Source organism: Notamacropus eugenii, chromosome 5 (assembly GCF_028372415.1).
Source record: "Notamacropus eugenii isolate mMacEug1 chromosome 5, mMacEug1.pri_v2, whole genome shotgun sequence".
In the NCBI taxonomy this organism is placed as follows: Eukaryota; Metazoa; Chordata; class Mammalia; order Diprotodontia; family Macropodidae; genus Notamacropus; species Notamacropus eugenii.
The window spans coordinates 309,273,195-309,286,608 of record NC_092876.1 but is presented as its reverse complement, the minus strand read 5'-3'; the positions used below and the strand labels follow the sequence as shown (position 1 = coordinate 309,286,608).

At 43.6% G+C, this 13,414-nt stretch overlaps 1 protein-coding gene, 1 long non-coding RNA gene and 1 pseudogene across 2 annotated transcripts; 1 reads left to right on the top strand and 2 right to left on the bottom strand.

Moving 5' to 3' along the window:
• Positions 1–30: 30 nt before the first annotated feature.
• LOC140506300 (uncharacterized) lies at positions 31–1,773 on the top strand. Its single transcript, XR_011967851.1, has 2 exons — positions 31–326; positions 861–1,773. It is a non-coding gene; the product is annotated as an uncharacterized lncRNA (long non-coding RNA).
• Positions 1,774–4,546: 2,773 nt separating this feature from the next.
• On the bottom strand, positions 4,547–7,368 carry TMEM177 (transmembrane protein 177). The gene is given in 4 exon segments (XM_072615737.1): positions 4,547–5,404; positions 5,406–5,500; positions 5,503–5,581; positions 7,354–7,368. Coding segments are annotated over 4 exon segments (627 nt in total). The 3' UTR covers positions 4,547–4,966.
• Positions 6,066–12,439, bottom strand: LOC140506299 (heat shock cognate 71 kDa protein-like; annotated as a pseudogene).
• Positions 12,440–13,414: the final 975 nt, after the last annotated feature.

Sequence of the window (13,414 nt, the reverse complement as noted above, 5' to 3'; positions counted from 1 at the left end):
TTCTTCATTTTGGTCTCTTCTCTACAGTATTTCTCTACAGTATTCTCTACAGTCACATTTGCTGAATGTGACTTCAAAAAAGAAACAAGAAGGGGAGGTCACTCTGAGGTGTTGGGCTTACAATTTTTTCCCTCGGGATATCAAGATGACCTGGCTTCGGGATGGCCGTGCATTAAACCAAAAGGACCAGGAAAGAGGACTCATCAAGCCTAGTGGCGATGGCACCTACCAGACCTGGGTGTCTACAGATGTCCATATTGAAGAGGCGAATTACACTTGCCATGTGGAACATCAGGGAAGGAACCAAATCACCTTTGAACCATTGGGTATGTAGTGACACAATTATAATCAAGAGGCACCTGGGGCTGGAGCCAGGATCTGTTTCCACATGTATCCAATGAAGGGGTTGGACACAATTATCTCTAGTCTCCTCCCAGTTTTGAGAGTACATGAATCTAAGGGAGCACCTATTTTCTTCCCCACCTTAAAGGTGTATGAAAAGGTGCCTTAGTGACCTGATACCATAACAAAACTCCAAGATTTTCCCTTTACTGTCCTTGTGGGAGTCAAGATTTCACTAAGTCCTATGGGGTCCAAAAGGCTGATAGAATAGAACATCTCTTGACTCTGGGAAGAGTCTGGAGAGACCTGTCATAGAAGCACAAGACTGTGACTTATCATCTTTGTGACCAAAGGCAAGGCCCTTGGACTTTTTGAGTCTCAGTTTCCACTTCTGTAAAACAGGGACAACAGGACTTATATGTCCTACCCCTCAGGCTGGTTGTGAGGAGAATGCTTTGTCCCGCTGAAAATGTTCCAGAAATGGGAGCTATTACTCTCATCATGAATTTCTCTTCTAGGTCCTGTTCCAGAGGCAAGCATGAGGTATGGGGTCCTTGCTGCTGCAATTGTGGCCGTGTTCGTGCTGTTGCTTTTGTGCTGTTGGTTATTACACAAGGCAAAATGTTCCAGGTACAGAGAGAGAAAGCACCGACAGGATGGCCTTCCTCTATGAGCTATGATTCGGGGACTCTCAGGGCCTGTTCCTGGTGTGGGGGCCAGGAGTGTGCTGCATGATCTGCACTAGACAGTGCTTCTCTCTCACTCAGGCTCACCTGTTGTCACAGAACTCAGATATTTTTCCTCTCTGGAAAAGAGAAATGACTCTCTCCTTGCCTTGGTTTCAAACTGAGAAAGGGATGTACAACCAGAATACTGTACCTTGTGTAGGTCACATATTTTGATGCACTTGTTGGAAAATAATGATTTAGGCTGTGAAGGATGTTTCATACTCTGTGTATACCCTTTGATCCATCAATACTGATGCTAGTTCTGTATCTCAAAGAGAGAAAAAAGAGTTGGGAGAGAAACTATTTGCACTAAAATATTTATAGCACCTCTTTTATGTAGAGGCTAAGCACTGGGGATTGAGGGGATGTCTATCATTTGGGAATAACTGAAAAATCATGGTATGTGATTGTAATTGATTGTTATTGTGATATATGGCAAGCAGGTTGATTTCACAAAAACCTGGAAAGTTTTACATGAACTGATACAAAGTGAAGTGAGCAGAACCAGGAGACCCTTGTGTACAATAACAGGAATATTTTATGGTGAAAGAACTGCTAATGACTTAGCCATTCTCAGTAATACAATGATCCAAGACAGTCCCCAAAGTACTCATGAAGAAAAGTGGTATCCATCTCCAGAGAAAGAACTGCTGTTTTCTGAATATAGTTAGTTCTTCTGAATAAACACTATTTTTCACTTTTTCTTTTTTTGTTTGAGTTTTCTTGCAGCAAATGACTAATGTAGAAATGTTTAACATAATTGCACAATATATCCAATTGCTTACCATCTCAGGGAGAGGTACATGAGGGAGAGATATAATTTTTTTTATGTAATTTGGGCAGGGGAGCAATGAAATATTATTTAGAGAAAATCATACCAGGGGATACTTTAAATCCTTAAAAAAATGTTTATGCCTCTGGAAGTAAACCTCTCCTGACCCATTCCCAGAGCACTGTTTAATTTTACAAACAACCAGGGGCACACAACAGACAAATAGGCGCAACGTGAGATAACCACGATTTACAAAAGAGTTAATTTTGGGATAATGATTCCTTGCGTTATAATGAATTCCTTACTGGGCTCATTCAGTGAAAGTGACCATAGTACATTTAATAGAAGATCTCAGATGAACACAGCTAGTTGGGTTCAGAGTTATGAAAGAACAGAAGAAAAGCTTCACACTAAGTTCATGTAACTAAAGGAATTATTGATACCCTACCCGCTCATTTAACAAAAACAACATACAAAAGAGTTCGAGATGTAAGCTTTCCTCTTCACTGCCATCCTGGGTCCAAACCTTGGCTGGTGTAGGAAACAGAAGATGCATGGCTAACTGGTTGACTCCCAGGAAACCAACTCAGGTCAAGTCAGTTTTGGGGAGCTGGTCTCAAGATCTTAAAGGCTGTATAATTTTGTACAGAGTTAGACAAAAGGAGAAATGCCACCAATCTAGATCAGGGTAGATAAAGCTAAAGGAATTGGTAGAATTCCTTTGGAGTCTGTGGCTACATTTTGCGTGCTCTTTAGTCATTCTAGTTGTTCATATATGCATGTCCCCCCTTTTCTGGGCAAAAAACAAAACAAAACCCGACTCTAATCAATCGACATCATTCCATCTCTTTGCATATATGTCCAGTGGACACCTTAAATGTATGTCCAAAACAGAACTCATCCTCCCCCCTAAACCCAATCCCATTCCTAGTGTCCCTAGGTCAACAATACCATCCCCCCAGTTCCTCCAGTTTATGACTCAGGAGTCATCCTGGAATCCTTGCTAGATTTAACCTTTGATTCACTGCTCCACCCTTTAGCCAGCTGATTTCACCGCTCATCACTTTGTGTCTGCATTAAGGCACTAGTCTGCTGGTAGATCTGCCATCCAGACACCAAAGTAATTTTCCTAAAGCTAGGTCTGATCATGTTACCCCAGTACTCAAACTCCAGTGGCTTCCTGTGGCTTCTGGGATCAAGTACAAAATGCTCTTGTTTGTCATTCACAACCCTCTACAACCTCGCCTCTACTACGTTTCCAGTTTTCTTACACTTTCCAGTCTTACACCTTACTCTCAATACTATTTGGTGCAGTGACTCTGGCCTCCTGGCTGTTCCACAAACAAGTCACTCCATCTCTTGGCTTGGGTGGCCATCCTACCTGCCTGGAATATTCTTTCTCTTCCACTCCAGGTACTGACCTTCCTGGCTTCCTTTAAGTGCCTACTAAAATCCTACCTTCTATAGGAATCCTTCCCAAAGCTTCTTAATTCCAGGGTCTTCCCTCTTAGGTATTTCCTATTTGTCCTAGTTATGGCTTGTTCTGTCCTCTATTTATTTGCATGTTGTCTCCCCATCTGACTGTAAGCTCCTTGAAGGCAGGGGCTGTCTTCTTTGCATCCCCAGTGCTTGCCACATGGTAGGCTCTTAATAAATGTTGATTGATTGGTTGTGTTTTGTCTTTCTCTTTCACAAGCTGCTGCATCCTTTTAGAAGCCCAGGTATTGGTATCTACCCTGCAGCAGAGCCTTTCATGTGGATGGTCTCTCCCTCCTAGAGAGCTTTTGTATTTTTAGTGTTTTTAGCACCTAGTGCTTCAAAAATTCTTTCATTGGATCATTTCTTCTTGTAGTCATAGCACTTTGATTTCTGGGAGTTCTTCATCTCCACCTACTGGCTTCCCTGTAGTCCCAACTAAAACTCCATCTTCTTCTACATGAAGCCATACCCAACCTCTTCTGGTTCCTTCCTCTCTGACTCATTTCCCACTTATCCTGTGGATAGCGTTTTTATTCCTATCTGTTGTCTTACTGTCTCCTCCATTAGGTTCTGAGCTCTGGAGCAAGAAATATTTTTTTGTCTATCTTTGTATCCCCAGCACTCAGCACCTTCCCTGGCACACTGTAGATGTGTAATAAATGTTTAGTCACAGGTGGTTGTAGTCCCTTGTAATACCTATTTAGCTGCGCAGCATGGCTGGCAGTGTGACTCCTTGTGGATGGTGGGACTCGGCTCCCATCATGCCACTGTGCTCAGCATTTCCCTGTGGATGATATCCAGGTGTTAGTGTTGTTCTCTACTCCTTTGCACAGTATGAGAACCCCTGTGGCATGTTTCCCAGCCTGGGACATTTGGAGGGCTCAGCTTGATTCAGGTGACCTTCAAACTGTCTCCCCTAAGAAGCCTCCTCCCAAACCTGAGTATGGAAGGTGGAGAACCTGAAGCAATCTGTTGTTTCATGGAAGATGGGAAGACTCCAAAGGTCTTGTTCCCTTGATGATTTGACACAGCTGGTCTTGTCTTCTTGAGGGAGGCACTTCTCTAGCTCCTTACCCAAACCTGCTAGGATGCTGCTGTTTTTTATCGGGGATACCCACTCCTTTGCTTTCTTCCCCTAACTCAAATCTGGAGTAGGTCAGATAAGGCTAAAGACTAGGGTTGGCAGAATTCCTCTGGAGTCAATGACTGTACCTGTATGTGTGTACCTACATATACATTATATGCATATAAATATACAAATACATACACATATATACACGGATATGTGCACATGCACACACACACATTCACCAATCACTCTAGGTGTCCCTGTCACCATGTCCTTTTTCCTCTGGGCAGAAGGCACAAGCAGTGTTTAAGCACTTACTATGCAAGCATTTGCAAACATTATCTCATTTGATCCTCCTAACAATCCTGAGATATAGATGCTGTTTCTGTGCCCCATTTTACAGTTAAGGAAACTGAGGCAGAAAGGTTGAGTGGCTTGCCCAGCATCAGTCACACAGCTATTCCAGGCCAGATCTGAACTCTGATTTTTCTAACTCCACTTTAGGGGCCACCTAGGTTTAGGGGCCTTCATCACACACAGAATTTTCTTTGCACAGACAGCCTGGTGCAGTTGAGATCAAGAGTCAGGATCCCTGAATTCCTCAGGCTCATAATCTCCTGAGGAATTCTCCAAGTGTGGGGCTGTTCCAAGAAGTTTTAGCACCAAATTTCTCTGGGCAGTGCAAGGGGCATGTTTGATATGGAACCAGTGCCTGGGGAAGATATTGTCACTGGGTGCATACAGCTCCTTTACTCCCTTGTTGAGCAGGCCATGAAGGATCCAGTGGTAGAGTAAGATTGCCTCAGAGAACTTCCTATCACCCTGGGTATAGGCCTTGGGATGGAGGGAGGCTGTAGTGTAGTCCAGATGACCCTCCAGGAAGTGGGTCAGCACATCATAGGAGAACAAGTAAGCAATGAATCTCAGGACGATCACAGCCAGGTTGCACAAGGCACACAATGCCATAGGGCCTGAACATAACTCCAGAACCTGTTTCAGATCTGCAGCCATGATAACAGAAAGTCCCAGAGCATACTGGGGCTGGCACTGCTTGAAGTACAGTAGCATTCTTCTCTATGTAGAGAAACTCCATGGCCAAGGTAAACTTCTAGGACTCCCTGATAGGGTCAGGGCTTCATTCAGCCCCAAGGCACCCTGGCTCTTCAATTCTACCCATTGACTGTGAACCTCCTATCAATCACATCTGGACTGTCATGGATACCTGCTGGCACTCCCACAACAGGCCTAGCAACGAGCTGTGTAAGCCTGCCCTCACTGGATAGAAGTGAAGGCAGCAAATGCTCAGTAGCTCTGACCAGGGTTGATGGCCACATCTCCTATGACCTAGGATAAGGAGGCTGCTAACAGGCCTGTGGAGGAAGTGACTAGGAAACGTCTCCCATGCCTCTACAAATCCTGCAGTCTGTCACCAGAATGGAGGGACCATTGCTTCTTTCTTCAGCTGATTTCAAGAAAACAGAGTCAGTATGACAGACAGACTTGCCTGCTATTCCTATTCCTATTTCTGTTCCAGGGTCCTTATTATTCTTGGGGTAAGGGAGGAAAATGATGAAAATACAGAACAACTCTTCCCCTTTTCATTCCTACTACCTAAGGTATAGTCTGCAGCACACTTTAGCCAGGAAGCCTTTCTCCCGTTCAAAATGACCTGGGAACCAGATTAAAAAATAATTGGGAAATATATGACAAAATGTTTAAAAACCCACAACAGAACACAGAGACTGTTAATATGTGAATTTCTAAGTCAATATGCTGCTGACAGAGATCCTTATTTACAGTTTAGTGCCCCCTGTCTATTTGTGTTTGATACCACTCTCCTAAAACAACTTGGGACAGCTGGGTGGATAGAGCACTGGGCTTGGAGTCAGGAAGGCCTATCTTCCTGAGTTCAATCTGACCTCAAACACTTACCAGCTGTGTGACTCTCTGTAAGTCACTCAACCCTGCTTGCCTCAGTTTCCTCATCTGTAAAATGAATTAGAGAAGGAAAGACCAAACCACTCCAGTATCTTTACCAAGAAAACCCCAATGGAGTCAGAAAGAATTGTACATGACTGAACAACAACCCCTCTTCTGCAGCAGTGATGTCAAACTCAAACTGAAACCAATCCCTGCAGGCTGCTTATCAACTCAGAAACCTCATCTCTTCCATTTTATTGTATTTTTATTTATGCTGTTCATCATTTTGTTATGGTTGTTTAGTGACAGAATGGATTTGCATCCCTCATCAAGTACCGGAACTTGTAACTTAACAGGAATGATCCTAAAGCTTATATAGGAAAAGTGATGGATTATCTGGCAGATAACTTATGACCTTAATCACTGGCATAATTTACTACTGGAAATCAGGGGAAGGGGCTTCTCAGGGGTGTATTTTTGATCTGTTATGTCTGCAGCAAGATAGCTTTGAGAGTTGATGTCTATAGCTTGACCTCTGGATTGAATATAATAACTTTGGGAATCAATGCATGATAATTCTGTGGTTACAAGATAATCTTGTTTTTTTTGTAATAGAATTTCTTCAGAGGTCAGTTTATTCTTATGATGAAGAAAGAGTTTATTTTACTAGGGATTGGCTTATGAGAAATTGCGGGGAAAGGTGGTTTGTCTTACTGGGGTTTACTCATGATTTATTGCTAGGAATAGTGTCCTTAGGCTGGGGAGGAAATTGTTGGATATAGTGTTTTGAGACTAGGCAGAAATGTGATCTTGGAATTGGGGTCCAAGCACAAACATCCAAGCACGCCATCAACCCCAAAGGTCTTTCATCTTATTAAACTAGCAAACTCTTTAAGTTTTCCAATACTAACATATAAGTTTCTTAGGACTAATGGGGTATAAGTCCTGGAAATTGCTACCCTCCCCAACTTCCCTGAACTTTCCTATATGGCTGTCTTTGCATTGTGACTTTGACCCTGCCCCAGTCTCCAATTATCAGTTACCTCTCTGAAGCCCATAGATTGGACCACAATAGATCCCTGTCCAAACTCCACTTAATGGATGTATTTCGGGCACTCCTGGCTTAGAGTGAATGTCAATGGTAACTGCTTCTCTTTGGAACAGTAACCCTGGGGGTCTTCCCCTCCCACCTTGATTTTTTTTCCTTTTTCTGATTAAAGGGGCCATCCCTTGACTGATTTCTTTCTTTTTTTTATGGTGCCAGTTTTAAATAATTTTTATTCTCCAGGACAAGAATTGTATTTCCACTTGTTTACAGTACTGATAAAGTGCAGTATTGTTTTCTTCTCTCCCTCTGCACACATTCAAGTATTCAGAATGCCCAGATTTACTCAGTAGCTCAAATGTAACTTTTAAACTGCTACTGCCTTGGCTACAAATTTTGAGTCCTTCAATTTTTGGAAAAGCTGTGTGGAATGCTCTTCCTTCTGTTGTTTAGTCTACCTCTTCAATGGTGGGTCCAGAAGAAGTACCTCCAGATGGGGCTGCTCCACCCCCTGGGAATCCACCAGGCATGCTTTCTGGCATGCCCCCTGCACTCTGGTACAGCTTGGTAATGATGGGGTTTCAGACCTTCTCCAACTCTTTCTGCTGATGTTCAAATTCTTCCTTCTCAGAAGTGAGGTTCTCATCTAGTCAGTTGCTTATTCCATTCCATTTGTCAAGGATCTTCTGTTTGTCTTCATCACCAGTTTTGCCTTGTGGTTTTTCATCCTCCACTGTAGCCTTCATGTTGAAAGCATAAGATTCAAGAGAATCCTTGGAAGACACCTTGTCTCTCTGCTTCTCATCCTCAGCCTTGTATTTCTCAGCCTCCTGGACCATACAATCAATGTCTTCCTTGCTCAGATGTCCTTGGGATCTTGTTCTCCATGCCTGTGCTCTTATCCATAGCAGAAACATTGAGGATGGCATTTGCATCAATGTCAAATGTTACTTCAATCTGAGAAACACCTCTGGGTGCTGGGGGGATTCCTGTGAGCTCAGATTTGCCAAGCAGGTTGCTATCCTTTGTCATTGCCCTCTCACCTTCATAAACCTGAATAAGCACACCAGGTTGGTTGTCCACATAGGTGGTAAATGTCTGGGTCTGCTTGGTGGGGATGGTGGTATTACGTTTGATCAGAACAGCCATAACTCCACCAGCAGTTTCAATTCCAAGGGAAAGAGGAATGATATCCAACAGTAACAAGTCCTGCACATTCTCAGATTTATCTCCAGACAAAATGGCAGCCTGGACAGCTGCACCATAAGCAACAGCCTCATCAGGATTGATACTCTTGTTGAGCTCCTTGCCATTGAAGAAGTCTTGCAGAAGCTTCTGGATTTTGGGAATTCGAGTGGAACCATGCACCAGGATGATATCATGAATCTGTGATTTATCTAGCTTGGCATGTCTTAAGGCCTTTTCCGCAGGGTCCAGTGTGCCATGGAAGAGATCAGCATTCAGCTCTTCGAAACAGGCTTGAGTGATTGATGTATAGAAGTTGATACCTTTGTAGAGGGAGTCAATCTCAATACTGACCTGGGTACTAGAAGAGAGGGTGCGTTTTGCATGTTCATAAGCGGTGCGAAGACGGTGAACAGCCCTCTTGTTCTTGCTGATGTCCTTCTTGTGCAATGAACTCCGCAATGAAATGGTTGACCATTCAGTTGTTGAAGTCCTCCCCATACAAGTGGGTGTCCCCAGCTGTGGACTTGACCTCAAAGAAGCCATCTTCAATGGTAAGAATGGAGACATCGAAAGTACCACCTCCAAGGTCAAAGATCAACACATTTCTCTCGTCACCAACCTTTTTGTCTAAGCCATAAGCAATAGCAGCAGCAGTTGGCTCATTGATGATTTGGAGCACATTGAGACCACCAATGGTTCCAGCATCTTTAGTGGCCTGATGTTGAGAATCGTTGAAATAGGCTGGTGAGGATGACGGCATTTGTGACGGTCTTCCCAAGATAAGCTTCAGCAATTTCTTTGGTCTTGGTCAAGACCATAGAAGATACTTCTTCTGGATAGAAACTTTTGGTCTCCTCTTTGTACTCCACTTGGACCTTAGGCCTGCCTGCTTCATTCACCACCGTAAAAGGCCAGTGTGGGGGGCAGAAGCAAGATGGGGGGGGGGGGCGGAACCAAGATGGCAGACTAGAAAGACACATTTACACAGGGTCTCCCCACACAGCCCACAAAATACCTGTAGAGAGGGACTCAACAAATTCTAGAGCAGCAGAAGTGGAGAATAACAGAGTGGAGAAGATTTCCAGCCCAGGGTGACCTGAAAGGCCCACAGAAATGTTGGTTGTGCTGGACACAGAGCCCAGCGTGGAGCCCAGCTCAGCCTTGGCTGTGCAGTGCCATGAGACTCTGGGAGGGGGACACCTCGGGGGCAGAATCTCCAGTCGTGGAATCCTCAGTCCCAGTAGCAGCGGTTCCCAGATCCCTCAACCCACAGGCGCCAAAGGTCAGTGGCGGGGTTTTATCAGCTGGCCAGGAAGGGAGAAGGGCCTTCCCATAGCTCCTGCAGCAGGCAGTGGCCACAGAGGCTGCACAGCAGCCCATACAGACCCTCCATTGTTGGAACGTATTAACCCCTGGGGGCACTGAAGATCTGAGTCTTACCTCAGCCCTGGGTGGAGGCCCTGGCCTAGCTGGTCTTTGTCTCACACTGAATGGCAGCCCTGCCCATCCAGCTTATCTGAAAATCAGCCCCCAGTGCTGACTTGGGAATTGGAGGCCAAGTGGCTGTGGAGAGGTATCTGCTAAAATACTGGGCATAAAAATCCTTCTCTGTGTCCAGACCAGTACACGCTTGATTGTGCCACCTTGGAGGAACTGAGATCTCACAGATTCCCAGAGTATACCCTACTCTTGACAAAGGACCCAAAAGTCAAGTAACTGGTTGGGAAAATACTCAAAAAAGGGAAAAAAAATAAGACCATAGAAGGTTACTTTCTTGGTGAACAGATATCTCCTCCTATCCTTTCAAATGAGGAAGAACAATGCTTACCATCAGGGAAAGACATAAAAGCCAAGGCTTCTATATCCCAAATATCCAAAATAAATATTCAGTGAGCTCAGGCCATGGAAGAGCTCAAAAAGGATTTTGAAAATCAAGTTAGAGAGGTGGAGGAAAAGCTGGGAAGAGACATGAGAGGGATGCAAGGAAAGCATGAAAAGCAGGTCAACACCTTGCTAAAGGAGACCCAAAAAAATGCTGAAGAAAATAACACCTTGAAAAATAGGCTAACTCAATTGGCAAAAGAGGTTCAAAAAGCCAATGAGGAGAAGAATGTTTTAAAAAGCAGAATTAGCCAAATGGAAAAGGAGGTTCAAAAGTTCAGTGAAGAAAATGAAATTAAGGGGTGAGAGAGAAATATATTGGGAGGAGAAAGGGAGAAATGGAATGGGGCAAATTATCTCTCATAAAAGAGGCAAGCAAAAGACTTTTCAGTGGAGGGAAAAAGAGGGGAGGTGAGAGAAAAAACATAAAGCTTACTCTCATCACATTCGACAAAAGGAAGGAATAAAATGCCCACTCATTTTGGTATGAAAACCTATCTTACAATACAGGAAAGTGGGGGAGAAGGGGATAAGCAGGGTGGGAGGGGGGATGAGGGAAGGAAGGGCAATGGGAGTAGGGAGCAATTTGAAGTCAACACTCTTGGGGAGGGACAGGATAAAAAGAGAGAATAGAAGCAATGGGGGGCAGGATAGGATGGAGGGAAATATAGTTAGTCTTATACAACATGACTAATATGGAAGTCATTTGCAAAACTACACAGATATGGCATATATTGAATTGCTTGCCTTCCCAAAGGGAATGGGTAGGGAGGGAGAGATGAAGAGAAGTTGGAACTCAAAGTTTTAGGAACAACTGTCGAGTATTGTTCTTGCTGCTAGGAAATAAGAAATACAGGCAATGGGGTATAGAAAGTTATCTGGCCCTACAGGACAAAAGAGAAGATGGGGTCAAGGGAAGGGAGGGATGTTAGAAGAGAGGGCAGATTGGTGATAGGGGCAATTAGAATGCTTGGTGTTTTGGGGTGGGGAGAGGGACAAATGGGGAGAAAATTTGGAACCCCAAATTTTGTGAAAATGAATGTTGAAAGTTAAATAAATTAAAAATAAAAAAAGGGCCAGTGCTTCATGTCTGACTGCACAACTGCATCATCAAATCTGCGACCAATCAGACGTTTAGCATCAAAAACTGTGTTGGTGGGGTTCATTGCAACTTGATTCTTTGCAGCATCACCAATTAAACGTTCTGTGTTGGTGAAGGCGAAGTAGCTGGGGGTGGTCCTGTTTCCTTGGTCATTAGTAATGATCTCCACTTTCCCAAGTTGGAAGACTCCCACACAGGAGTAAGTGGTGCCAAGATCAGTGCCAACTGCAGGTCCCTTTGACATGGTTACTGGGGAGTTGGGGGTCATAGCTGACCACTGTGGAGAAAGAAGGGCTACTGCTGCACTGAATAGACCTTGACTGATTTCTTAAAGAGGCCTATTTACTGAAAGGGCGTTATCTACACTCTAAGTGAGAACCTGAAAAGGCCTTAGCCTGAAAAGGCCAGGGTCTTCCATTGCATCCCGGGCCATCTCCAGTCATCCTGATGAATATCTAGTTACTGGATCCAGATGACTCTGGAGGAGAAGTGAGGCTGGTGAAGTTGCACAGCCCTTCCTCACTCAAATCAAAGTCAACTGTAAGTCATGTCATCATCTCTCTGATGTCATGGCCCTCTTTGAAAATGAAGTACAAACACAACAACCTAGCTCATTGTCTGCATTGTACCAGGTCACTTCTCATCCTTAATCCCATCTAGACCCGTTCCCTGTTATTTCAGTCACCCCAGCCCATGGGCCATTCCTAGATCTCATTCAAATTTTCCTAAAAAAATCTTGTTCCCTCATAAAAGAGGTCAGCCTCATTTACCAAATGGGCTCGTTCTTAAAAGTCCCACCCACTTCTCTTAGTGAAACAATAAACCTTGACTCTTACTGAAAGAAGCTTGAGTCAAATTCAAGGACCAGTGTCTTATGCCCTTGAATTTTGAGGTTCCCAGTGTCCCTAGAACTCAACATGACTATCCATTTAATTTAATTTCCTCATTTTCCTCTGAAGAAAATGAAGCCAAGAGAGAGTAAAAGACTTGATGAAGGTCACATGAGCAGTAAGTGAAAGAGTGAGGATTTGAATCCAGCTCCTTTGCTTCCAGTTCCTTTGTTCTTTCCACTCTACCACATTGACTCAATTCTCATCTTTGTATCTTCCATTGAATAGAACCCAGGACAACATGTCATAGATGCTTAATTGTTTAATTTATTGAATTCCATTCTTTATGACCCAAGAGGAATTTGGATAATTAAAATTCTTTAAAAATTAAAAAAAAATATTGATGTTTTTGGTTCTACATTGCCTACATATCCTCCAATGTCTTTTATTCTCTCCTTCCCAAAGAACCACTCCATATAATAAAAAGTTTCAAAGAACAAAAAAAGAGAAAAAATTAATAAACTGATCAATGCATCAAAAAAGTCTAAAAATATATGCAGTATTTGAACCTGTGAACCTCCAGCCTCTGCAAAGCAATGGGGAGATATTTTCTGATTTCTCTTCTTTGTGGCTGTAATGGTAATTTAAATGGGAAGATCTTTCCCATTCATTAATAGGCTCATGTGAACTGCTTAAGTCACATGGAAGCCTGAGTCACATGGAGCCTGTGGTGGGAAGAGTTTGCTGAAAGGGTGGAGTAGGAAGGGTGGAGCTAGAGCAGAGCTGAGGAGAAACTAGTGAGAGCAATCAGAACTAGCAAGGATGCAGGCAGCTGAGTACTGTGAGTGAAAGAGCTTGTTTGTGATTTGTTTAATGGAGCTGGTTTGTGGGAAGCCTAGCAGGGGGAAGGCTTGGGGATGGTGTTGTCCTCTGTATGGTTATTGTGTGCAGATTTTTGTTACTATGATGGATTTGGCTTTCTGGTGTCTGAACAAATGTTTTGGTTCTGTCTTCCATATGGAGAGTCTGTTGTATTTCACGATTCAGAATTGTGCTGG